We start from the raw sequence: 12,518 nt of genomic DNA on the forward strand, positions 1-12,518 counted from the left end.
AAAATTTTAATATTAATTTATAAAAAATATATTAAAATATTTTTAAAATTTTAAAATTTATTATTTTTTAATAAAAAATTAAATTAAATTAAAAAATAAAAATTAAATTATGCTCATCTTTATTAATGAGATGAATAAAATCAGAATTATATTTAAAAGTTATAGTCTTTAATATTTAATTTAAAAATATTATTTTTTTTTAGTAAAAACCTCTCTTTTAATAGAATCAAATTAGCTGATCCATTTTGATTTACAATCCCTACTGTGTTTTTTTAAGGTAGCATGTTGAAGTTATTCAGCTGCTCTGAATAATATGGTACTGTCTTAATCATGTATAAAAAAAATTTAAAAAAAAAAAAAGAAGAAAATAAGGTTACGTTTAATTACAGAAAATAATTTAATATTTAATATTTTTAGTTTTATTTTCATTATTTTATTTTATTTTTTTAAAAAATTGAGAAAATGTGTTTGTTTCATATAATATTAAAAATTATTTTCAATTGAAAAAAAAAACTAGAAAATATATTTAAATTATTAATTTAAAATAAAAAGAAAATTTTATTCATACTTAAATATATAAAAATAATTATTAAAAATCATATTTTATTTATGAAAAGTCTCCATATTCAGAGTTCCATATTTTTTATTTTGAAAAACTGTATTTTTTAATTTTTTAATATAATAAAAAAATGAAAAAAAATCATTTCAGTATTTTATTTCTTTATAAAATTTAGAAAATAGAAAATTTATTTTTTATTTTTTAATTAGAATAAAAAATTAAAACATGTACGTTTTCTAATTTTTTTGAAAAACAATTATAATTTTTTTTTAAGAAAACATACCAGTTTTTTTGTAATTAAATATGTTCTGAAATTTTTTTTTCTTTTTAAAAATAGAAATTCATTGGATAACAAGACCTAAAGTATGATAAAAGAGAAATAAGTAAATCGTGTATTTTAACACCTATACCTTGTGTTTTAAAAAATTCTTTATTCGATTAAAAAAAGTTATTTAAATATGAAAGGGCAAACAAAGGAAGTTATTGAATGCTAATGGAATACTATCTCATTAAAGGAGATATGATCCAAAGGAATCTATTTCTCCCCTAATTCATCAAGTCAATTGGGTTGAATCCTCTCAGTTCATTTCGAACTATACAATTGAATGACAGTCTAACGATGATTCCCGCACTTATGAGTGAACCGGTGTGTTGGATTTTGACCGAGCTACAATGCGATCTTCTCTCATAGACTAAGTCGTAGTATTTAAAATCCAACTGTTATTATTATTTAAATATATATGGATTAAATAGTTAATTTTATTAAATCACAAAAATTAAAAAATTATTTTCCCTTATAGTTTTCATAATAAAATCTATTTTTTTAGGTTATAAAGATTAAATATTTTAAAATATAAATATTTATCAAACGACAAATTGTAGTTTACCCGCTTAAAAATGGGCATTGACCTTAACGGTAATAGAAGTAGAAGGATGCAAGAGATTTCTAAACCAGTGTAATTGTCCATCAAACCTTTAAGCACTGTCAACTAGGAATTCAATTGTGTACAAATTATACACTTGAACCCCTGACCAAAGCTACCATTCTTGAATTTTTTTTCTTATTTACCTTAGATTTGGTCTCCCCATGGTATCAATAAATTAGTTAGACACTATATGCAATTGAATGGACATCATCCAAACAAAACAAACATGAGATTTCTTTTGATCCCTTTTGGTTATCTCATGAACCTAGAATAATCAGAATACCCATCTTGGAGAAGAATGAACAGCACTTTGCTTTGGTTTGGTTGGCTGTTCCGAGTTGTTTCGCTTCTTCATTCTTGAAGACACAGTTGGACTGAAGTAGTCGTTACTCCTTTGAGACGTTGCGCCTTGCGAATGCATCTTTCTTCCATGGATGAGGCTTCTCTGCTGTTCTAGTATTGCCCGACGGGCTGCTGGATTCCTATGGGCAGCATTTCCCCACCTATTGTGACTCACACAACTTTGGCTCCTTCCCATGTGCTGAAATCTTCCCTCTCTAGGACTTGGATAGTTTCGGCTCTCAGCAGTTTCTGCAGAGTACATGGTTTCTTCCTCGCTGCTATATCCATTATGCATCTCTGAAACCTCCAGTGGTGACGAACTAGACTGGACCTCGCTTTGGGGCCCATTTACAGAACCAGTAGATGCAATCTCAGGATCTGCTTCAGGACAATCAATTCCTGTATCTGAGATCTGATCTCCACCTGAAGGGCTCTGCAGAGGAAGTTCCTTGACACAATTCTCATCAGAGTTAGGGGGCAGCTGGTTGTGTGGTGGTTGAACGGTAGCTTTGGTCCTTGGGGGGAAATTAATATCCAAAAGCTGAACTTGGGAGCTTTCCTTTTTCCTAATAGGAGCTGCAGTCAGCTTTCGTGACTCATAAATTTCTGGAGTCAAGATTCCCTGTACGTGGACTGCTTGAGGTTCAGTGGTTATGTTTTCTTCTTCTGCAATGTTTGCCACTCCAGAACAACCCGGTCCATGTTGGTCCCCAGGTTTAGAGATTGTATTTGATGACGAAGGGGTTCCATCATTATCCACATCCGTTGACTTAAAAACTGGACGGAGTGTGAAGGAAGCACAAGAATGCTCACTCTTCTGGCCCGTGGACATCAATCTAATGATTGGTAATTTGGGTTTGGTAAGTTCATCAAGGTTGCCTTCCCAATGCTGGTTTAACCAATCACAGATGATGGGAATTGGGATACCAAATTGCGTAGGAGAATCCTTCTTCAATGATGTGGAGGATGAAGATGAAGTCGAAGAAGATTTGGTATTTGGAGATGTGGCTAATTTCATAGGATCACAGATCATGAAAGCAAGATTTCCTTGTACATCAAATCCAGCAGATCCAGGGCTCCATATTATTCCATCAGTTGACAGTTTTATAAGATTGTCAGTGGCTATTACCACCTTTCCCTCACCAATGGTCAGTTCTTCCTTCTCCGTGTAGCCCAAGAAGTAAACAACACTGCCCAGATCCAGATTTGGCTTTGAACATGTCTTCAAGTAGTGAGGCTGTTGACCTTGGGCACTGGAGTCTCCATCCATGTCGTCTAAACCCACTATTGTAAGATCCAGAACAGAACTGGTTATGAAAAACCTGAAATTAAATAATAGACATGAGAAATTCACTGAAGAATGTCAAGAATCATGAAGTGATTTGGAACAAAAGTCACCACCTCTTTCCTTTGAAATAAGTACAGTGCTGCAACAGGTGCAGCGGCAGAATTAGGTACAATAAGAAGTATAAATTGACCATGCAAAGCAAGGCAGGATATGACTCATCAAATCATCCCGAAGTAAAAAACCACAAGAAAACAGAACAAACAGGCTAATGTGGACACCATAACTGTTCATAGACAACTAAACATGTCATTATACAAGATGCTGCAGAGCAACCACCGTGCATGCTAGGTAGGCACTACCACTAGGCAATAGACCGTTTGATCAAAATAGAACATCATTAAGAAGTCCAGTCATGTTCAAGCATAAATTTCATGTTCAAAACTCTCCATCTTGGGCAGACATAAAAAGACATAAGGACTTCCTTCAGGACTCCACAGCACAAGGTCTTAAGAAAGAGAGTCTGTTGTGTATCATGCAGCCAGGATTACTGCTGAAAGTATTGGCTCACAAAAGAGGAAATGCCTTCTATCAAATTTGGAGTCTAAGTCATTTCTTGATCATTACAAACAAGTCAATATATATTGAAACCTATGCTTCTATTTGTGCTAGAAAGGATCAAGTTGACCCCACGAGAACCAATTACCATTAGCAAAAAGAATAAAAAATAAAAGCCACATTTTTCTTAATAAAAATAACCCACTGTTATGACAACCCAGCAATTCTCATGGGATCACCTACATCAGGATATTATAGAAATTCCACTGGAGAACCCAATTTGTTTCAAAATAGCCATTGCTTACAGTTTTTTCAAAAAGAGATCCAAATGAAGTTAACAATTCAGCTAAAATGAAAAAAAAAATTAAATTAAATTCTTCCTTTATGAAGTCAAGTTTGGCAGCTACAAGTCCAGCAGTAAACTATAAAACCTATATATATAGCCTTCAATTTATATTAAAAAAATGGAGTTCAGATTATGCCCGCTAGTCATAACCAATGCATATGTAGTCATCATAGAAAAGATAGCAACTAGGCTAATTGGGTGGTGGTAGCAGTACCATGACATAGTTTAGTAACTGATAATGGAAGTGGGCAGTACCTTATGGGTGCTGAATATGTTAATGTTAGCAAACCACAACTTCAATAGATTATTCATCATTGATGCAATAGTTGGTAGTTATTCAGTAGTGGGTAGTGGCATAGATTATGTGTAAAAATGCCACTACACCACGTTCTGTTTAGTTATTTAGTTATTTCTTGTTTAGTTATTTCCAAATTCTCATTTCGTTAGCCTCCACTATGCTACTTTAAGTTCCTATTTTTTGGGAGTTAGTTAAAACTCCAATTTGTATTTAAGTTGACAGCAGATTAATAAATGTTAGCTAAAAAAAATTTCCAAAAAGTCTTTGACAGCTTTTCAAAATAGATCGCAAAAAGAAAAGTCCATCCTTGCTCTCTCCTATCTTGCCAAAAGACTCATTACACAAACCCATAACTAGATCCTATTCTATGGACCATAATAGTTAACATCAAAGAGAGGACAGCATATTTTCCTAAATGACTAAGAAAGCTTAAACTAAGGAAAACATGGGCTTCACCAAAATTGATAACTCATCAAACTGGATGCATGCATGTACGTAATGGCATCTACTATTCTACATGGAAAAGTAATTCAGTATGCATACAACAGGCATACCATTAAGAGAAAGCTATTGCAAGCCATTCTCACTCAATGGTTGGCAACAAGGAGTATTTTTTTTTCTTCTCTAAAGGACCCTCATGCCCCCGTGCAGATGTATGGTAAGTAAGTAGGAAAAGAAGCGAGAAAGAGAAGGGGGAGACATGACGTGGATGGATGTAATATCAAATAATTTACAAGTCTTGATATTAATAAGAGTTTGTCTGATAGGGCTGAATGGAAACAAAAGATCAATATAGGTGAACCCAACTGTTTTTTAATTAAGCCTTTGTTGTTTCATGCAAGGTTACATGTGGTCTAGCTTTCCATCATTTGATAGATTGAGACATAGTGAAGGTTTTCTGATTTTATTTTCTTACTAATGGGCAAATTTGCAAGCAAGGGATGAATGCAATTTCCAGTGAAATAGCGTAAGTTTTAAGACATTCTAAGTGTGTTGCTTTTAGCTCATTCCAATCCAAGTTTAGTCTTCCAGTTCTCACATGAATTTTCTTTTAAAGGATTACTAACACAATTGGGTGAGGTGAGTTACCAAATCTCGACATCTGCCAAATACAAGTATTTTGGGAGACTTTTGATAATAGAATCATGAGCACTTGGCTTTAGTTTTAAGGCGTATATATCTAGTGAATGCAAAAAACTGAGAGTTGCTATCACAGTTAGGCACCCCAAAGAGAACAAAAACTAATGCACAGTACCTCAGAATCTATGCAGTCACACATAGAAAATACAACATAAGGATTTCTACTGCTCCTCATTTAGCAGAAGGAGCTAACATTTACGCAAGTGTAATTTCTCATACACAAGCATGTATTTGTATCAGATCCAGTGCTTACACAATTATGTACAGTTTCCTTTGATGGACATGACTACCCACCAACACATACAATCCCAACCACAGAATCATTTCTATTAATATCATTCTCCCTCTGAATCCGCCAAAAAAATCCACCTCACTTGCTATCCGAACCCAAACCATTGGCTCAGTTCAAACGATCCTTTTTCTACCATTTCAAAAATCAATCTCTATCAAGCACTTAACTTCTATTAAAAGATCCCATTTTTTACCGTCAAACAAACACAAACCGAGGAGATACAATCAGATAAAAATGTCAACATCACCGACAACAATAATAATGAGAAAAATAAAAGAACCTGTGAGGGACGAGGCTAGCAGCGACGCCATTTTGGAGCCGGATCTCCGAACTCTCACCAGCAGCAACAGAAGGAATATTAACATGAGTAGTCAAGAGGAGATTCCGGTGGATCAGGAATCCGGTGCCGAATGCTCCATTGCTGGAGCAGGAGATTGTGGCCATAGCGGGGCCCTTACTGGAGAAAATGGCGGCCTTCATTCTCTCCGACTTGCCCACTCCTTTGCAAAAGCACCAGGACTCAATCAAAACTCCCATTCTCAAAAAGCTATATCACTTGTTATCCTCTAAGAACAACAACAGTGGGTTTTGCTAGTTTTTGGTCAAGAATCAAAGCATCACAACTGGGTTGGATCTAAACAGAGTGGCACTTTGAGCTTTTAGTTCAAGAAATGGGTGTTGAATAATATCAGTGGATTGGAGAAAAAAAAAGTGAGAGAAAGGCAATGGAGACGAGATGGACGTCAGAGAAGTAAAGGGTATTTGTCTCTGAGCTATAATTTTCAGGAAACAAAGCGCTGTTGCTCCTTCGCCTACGCTAGAACTACTGCGAGAGAGTGGGGAGATTTTTGAGCGATGGTGAAGCCGATTGCAACGCTGCGTTTCAGCATTTGGGATAAGTTTGGGTGTCCGCGACTATTTTTTCAAAAGATACATGGGGCCCAATCACATTATCATTTTAATTTACTAGTAATCTTCGGCAAAAAAAAAAAAAAAAATACTAGCAATAGTTATTATGAAAATTTGAGTAATCAATAATGTATAAAATGAATTAATAAATTATTTTAAATTTAAAATAAATATGTAAAAATGTATATAAAATTACTTTAATATTATAAAAAAATAAAATTGGTTATTAAATTTTTTAAAAATTTAATTATAACTTTTTATTAAAGTCTATTTTATTCAATAAAAAGTAAATTTAGATAAAAAAATAGGTGTTTACGGTATTTTAATTTTTTTTTAAGAGCGAGATTTTTGCGATTATCATTTTATTAAATTTTTATTATATTTATAATGAGTATCGGCAGATTAATTTTGAATAATTATTATGTCGCATTAATATATTTATTTGAGGAGTATGATTATGACTTTTTTTTTAGAGAATTACAAAATTTATAGAGGTTTAAAAATTTTTAAATGTCAATTTTCAACCCTTTAAGGTGATAAGTTAAATGAGTTTTATATTTTATTTTTTATTGGTAAAACTAAGAAGAATTTAAATTGATATAAAATTAATATTTTTATATTATTTTTTTAAATAATTAAAAAATAAAATATTATTTATGCTTCTAAATTTTACCATAAAAAATTTATGCCACTCTGAAATTTGAAAAATATATTAGACATACCTAAATTATTTAAAAATAAAATTAAAATAACGTCACAGCCTCACCAAGTTATAGAAGGTATTCTTTGAGGGTAAAAAATATAGAATGATTTCAAATTTCAAAAATATAGAATGATTTTAAATTATTATTTTTTTTACAGAAAATATATTTATTCTTTTACAATACTCTCCATTTTAATTTATATCTTATTTTAAAATAAAGAGAAAAATTCATGCATACTTAATTAAATATATACATATAATTATTAAAAATTATGTTTTATTTATGTAAAACCTATTTGCATATGGAATTTCGTATTTTTCATTATATTTTTCAATTTTTTAATATAATGAAGAAAATATAAAAAAATAATCATTTCAGTATTTTTTATTTTTTAAAAAATTAAAAATTTATTTTCTATTTTTTGATTAGATGAAACATATCAGCCTTCATCACATTATACTGTCATTGCTCATGGTGGGATACCTCCATTATTGGAGAAACATGAATTATTATCAAAGAAAGTATGAATTATTATTGTTATTTCATGAACATCGGTCTGGTCTATTTTGAGTGAGACCGAGTTCAAGATAATAATAGCTGACTGATCCAACATTTTAAATTTTCGTTCAGATACATAGGGCAGGCGGGGTCAACTGCGAGTTCAGATCTAGTAAGAAATAATTCAGTCCGCTGATTTGACGTGAGGAATAAGGCAGGTTCATTCATTTTGCAGCCTTGCCTGTATATGCGTCGGGAGAATTAAATGGTTACATGGCGTGAATAGAGGTTCTGACACATCCGCATGTACGAACCTGAGTAACAGAAACATGTATCACTGTAGCAGAAGGCCTTTAAATGTCACTAGCGAACAAAAAGAAAAGAAATAAAATAGAGGGATGTCTTTCTCTCCACTCAAGTTTACGCTCATTATGTAAACCTTATTCTCTTAATCTCATAACATCATTATTAAATTCATATTAATATTAAGAAAGGTGGCAATTATTATTATTTTTTTTCTTTTGATTGTAGATTATTAAAAAGAATGGAGTTGTTCGAATTAACATCTTACACTGCCGAGGCAACATTGAATTTGATCTTAATTGCCAGAAACTATGTGGATTGAAAGTCAGTCATAGATCACAGCTAACATGAGTTGTGAACAAGCAAAGCAAAGCAAAGGGAGAGACTTTCTCTTCTTTTCCGGTGCACATGGAGAAAACATGTGAAACTAATACTAAAAAGAATAAGAATGTAATAGCTTACAAAGCTTATACTGTCATTGACCCATTAGCTGCACTAAACCTTTGCCATAACTTGGCAAAAAAGGTTGCACTCATTTCCTATTTTTATTAAAAAAACCAATCTCTTTATGATGGGAACCTCTTCACTCTTCACTCCAAGTTAAGAATCACTTCACTTGTCAGTTTTACAGAAACTGCTTCACATTTGACAAAACTTACAATATAAATTTTCATTAAATTTTTTATAAAAAATTAGTTTCTAATTTAATTTCTATTTAATAAAACAGTTCTTCCATTAAAAAAATATAAATTTATATTAATTGACCATTAATTAGAGATTTTATATTTATTAATGATTAAAATACCTTTTTAAGTGATTAATTTTTTTAATTAAAAGTTATTTTTATTTATTATTTTAATAATAAATAGAACATAATTATTAAATAAGATGAGAAATTTTGGGTGGCCGAAGTTGCCTGCATTGACAAATGACAACATACTAATACCTAATTTACTTTCACTCTAATACAAATGAAGCTAGCAGCAAAATCCCAGTATGGCTTGCAGCAAAACTCCAAACTTTGATGGGGCATTATAAATTCATGCACTTCCAAATATCCTAGCAGCAACACAATCTTGATCATGAGAGATCATCACTATTTTAAAGACTATTTCCAACAGCCTCAAAATCATAGTATAGGTTTTCAAACAGGAGAAAAACGACAATGATTAATGTTCACACAATATTTGAACATTCTCAGATGTCTTCTCCATTGTCTGCGTACACTTTCACCATAATCACCACACATCTTTGGTAGCTAGTTTGAGAACACTCGTAACCTCCACAGCCTCCTTCAACTGCCCTCACTTCTCTCCAGAGCTGCAAAAGAGTTTCTGTCAGCAACAGAAATGATATCCATATCCAACAATAATCAGAAACCAGTCCAAGTTTGTGAGTAGGGATCACATCAAAGCTCAGTGCATGATTAGATAATTCAAATCTCTCATTATTTTCATGTCAGCTTTAAATTCTAGACTCAAAAGCAATTAGGCGAATTTCACAAGATCAGAGTCACAAATATAACAACAAATTTAATCATAAAAAAATATAATCATGATCAAACTGCATAGGTGGATTTAATTAAGAAATACTTGGAAGCAGGATCAAAACAGATGGCAAAATTGCCAATATCACAAATGCCACAAAAGAAGTCGTGTTTCAAATTCGAAAAAACAGTACAGAGAGAGAGTTACTATTGTAGTTCAAAAGCTTCTCAATGAGGTCAACATGAGTCATGAGCATTCGCCTGCAGCAATAACGGACCAATCCCAAAGCATCAAGAGCATCTCTGCATGCCAAACAGCAAGATGTCATTTCTAGTCTTCTAGGTGTCCTCCACAAGTTATGTTCATTATTGTCATCCAATTGCATATAAATAGAAGAATGTTAACAGTCAGCACTCAGCAATAAATTAGGCTGTAATGTTCTTGGACAATTTCTTTTGCATGTCAAGAAGTGCAAAAAACTAACACCAGAAGTGAAACATATGGAAAAAGAAGAAGCTGACGCTCAACAACCCTACCAAACTTAAGACCTGTAGCTTAAGCATCAAATTTAGACTATTTCCATTTACCAACACATAAAATTTTGCACTTCAATCATTCAAAACTCATTCACACCCCTAAGAGGAACCCATGCTACACAAAAGTATAACTAAAATGGAGTGAAAAATTAGTAACAGGAAAACCATGACTCCGCTTGCAATTAGATATACATGATTAATTCATATGATCCTTAACTGTTACTTCAAAAGGAAACAAGGCATATGGATAAGCACATCATTAGTCATTACACACCAATAACCAAGCTACAGTTGTTTGCTTTTCCATCTTAAACTACAATATATACTATAGATAAGCCACAGTTGTCATATAAGGTACAATGCACATAGGATATCTAGGACTCATGCACAAGGCACAAGCACACACCTCAGGGATCTGAGGTGCATATTTAATAAAATGTGAAGTTACATTTATAATGCTTTTGATTTCAAATATGAGTAATTGAAATAAAAAAACCTAAAATTTCAGAATAAATCAAATATTACATACAAGATAACTATTGAGACTAGTTCTATATAAATAATAACAAACTCTAAATTCTACCTCAAGCTACATGAGATAAAGAAGGTAACTACTAACTACTAAGTTTAGTTTAACAAGAGGCTGGCGAGATTCCCACATTGAAAGAAAGCATATTTCAAAGGGGTTTATAAGGACTAAGGACCATCTACCTAATTGGTTAATTCTAACTTTTTAACAGTGGCAGGTCCAAACTCAAGTAAGCCTAATCTCATTTCAGGACTCTCACCTCTAACCTTCACTTCAATATTAGGCTATGGTATCGGACAGGTCAGGCTGAGTTTCTAATTTCAATTCAGTTTCAAGTTCAATTCCCAATGTTGCTGCTGCATTTCAAAGTTTCAGAGGAGGATTTCAAGTTTCAAGTGTCAACCATCCCCGTTGCCCCTCAAGGGGAGTGTTGAGACTCCCACATTGAAAACATAAAATCAAATTATACGAGGGTCATAGGTTGACTAACTAATTGGTTAGAACTATCCCTCTAATAATGGTTGGTCCAAGTCCAAGTAAGTCCAATCCCACTTCATGGACTCTCACCTCTAGCCCATTCATTTACCTCTCGCCTTCACTCCAAAATTCTAATAGAGGCACATGCACATATGGTAATATTCACCTTTTAAGAGTTGATTCCATTTAATTATACTTGCTTTGTTTACATATATAGCACCATCCAATGATTAAAACCAAATCATTAAGGCACAAAAGCCAAAAAAAAAAAAATTACTCCAGTGGTGCTTTACAAGTAAAACCAACTAATAAAAGTATGATTTTGACAATCATGGATGGTGAGCATCTAGCCCGTGTAATAGGAACGTAATTTTCACAAGCATGGATCCAAAGGGAAAAAGGGGGGAAAAGAGTTTCAATGCACAAGACTTTAATGGATTCCCTTGATTCTAGGAATTCTACAAACATAAATAGAATTGTAAACATAAATAGAATTGTGAACAGAAAACAATAGAAAAAAAAGGTCAATGAAGACCTCACCCTTCTGAGTAATCAGCTTGAAGGAGATCCAGATATGCATCCCATTTGTTACCAATCACCTAAAACATATCACAAAATCAACGTCATAAATCATAATACAACATAAGAAGATAGACAAAAACCTTTTCTTTTTTTTTTTTTTCCTTTTCCTTGCTCAAACCAAGTTAAAAAGAACATGGCAAAGCATTCATTATATCTCAAAATTTTCAGTCACAAATTATTCCAAATTTTCTTTTTAACATTTAAGTATTCAATTGGTCTCAAAAGAAATTAATCATGAATCTTTTTTCCTGATAAATTCTAGCAGTGGAAACACTTTCACTGGAACAAACAACGGCAAGGAGAAAGCCAATCCAGCTGTGAGGAAACGCACCTGCCCCAAGCTAACTGAACCGGAGTACCAGACACATGAATCCCATTAGGTTATAATATATCTTCATCAAATGGGGGAAACACACACACACACATCATTTGCAGTTAAACTGATCATAAAACCGTAGAAGAAAAGGGTCAAGCTATCTCGAGAATAAATGACAGAAAACCCTAGAAATAATATCTTGTGGGCTATGTAAAAAACAGGAAGCGAGCATAAATATTACCTTCCCGCAAGTGAAACAACGAACTGGTATAATCATCTTCCTTCGCCTCTCTGCTTCTGTTGTCTCTCAATGTGTTTTTGCAAGAGTCTGGCTCAACAGCGGGTCTCTGAAGATGAAGGATTTATGTTAATGCAAAGGGCTGTTGGGCCACGGCCATTGTGTTGACCGAAGAGAGAAAGGGTTCATTTTT

The 12,518-nt window shown here is 33.0% G+C and overlaps 2 protein-coding genes across 3 annotated transcripts; both read right to left on the minus strand.

The window, feature by feature from the left end:
* Nucleotides 1-1,500: 1,500 nt before the first annotated feature.
* On the minus strand, nt 1,501-6,643 carry LOC110629463. Of its 2 annotated transcripts, none has more exons than XM_021776444.2 (2): nt 6,027-6,643; nt 1,501-3,149 (listed from the first exon to the last, which is right to left on the minus strand). In XM_021776444.2, exons 1-2 carry the CDS (start codon nt 6,281-6,283, stop codon nt 1,760-1,762), a joined length of 1,647 nt encoding a protein of 548 aa, XP_021632136.1. In that variant the 5' UTR covers nt 6,284-6,643; the 3' UTR covers nt 1,501-1,759. The 2 variants fall into 2 exon arrangements, with proteins under 2 accessions (XP_021632136.1, XP_021632137.1); XM_021776445.2 differs by lacking the exon at nt 6,027-6,643 and adding an exon at nt 5,570-6,004.
* A 2,413-nt stretch (nt 6,644-9,056) lies between these two features.
* Nucleotides 9,057-12,517, minus strand: LOC122721534 (DNA-directed RNA polymerases I, II, and III subunit RPABC5). The gene is made up of 4 exons (XM_043949406.1): nt 12,329-12,517; nt 11,730-11,788; nt 9,855-9,949; nt 9,057-9,480 (listed from the first exon to the last, which is right to left on the minus strand). Exons 1-4 carry the CDS (start codon nt 12,362-12,364, stop codon nt 9,455-9,457), a joined length of 216 nt encoding a protein of 71 aa, XP_043805341.1. The 5' UTR covers nt 12,365-12,517; the 3' UTR covers nt 9,057-9,454.
* Between the last annotated feature and the right edge of the window lies 1 nt (nt 12,518).

The sequence above is a fragment of the Manihot esculenta genome, chromosome 13, assembly GCF_001659605.2.
Source record: "Manihot esculenta cultivar AM560-2 chromosome 13, M.esculenta_v8, whole genome shotgun sequence".
Classification (NCBI taxonomy): domain Eukaryota; kingdom Viridiplantae; phylum Streptophyta; class Magnoliopsida; order Malpighiales; family Euphorbiaceae; genus Manihot; species Manihot esculenta.

Bases quoted from the DNA above. Each gene is read 5' to 3' on its own strand.
- LOC110629463 (XM_021776444.2), bottom strand. From the start codon at position 6,283: ATGGGAGTTTTGATTGAGTCCTGGTGCTTTTGCAAAGGAGTGGGCAAG. The intron at 3,150-6,026 runs GTTCTTTTATTT...ATTTAATTTCAG, and splicing joins GCTAGCCTCGTCCCTCACAG to GTTTTTCATAACCAGTTCTG.
- LOC122721534 (XM_043949406.1), bottom strand. From the start codon at position 12,364: ATGATTATACCAGTTCGTTGTTTCACTTGCGGGAAG. The intron at 9,950-11,729 runs GTGAGGTCTTCA...TTTGGCATGCAG, and splicing joins CAAGCTGATTACTCAGAAGG to AGATGCTCTTGATGCTTTGG. The intron at 9,481-9,854 runs GTAACTCTCTCT...ACTCTTTTGCAG, and splicing joins GAAGCTTTTGAACTACAATA to CTCTGGAGAGAAGTGAGGGC.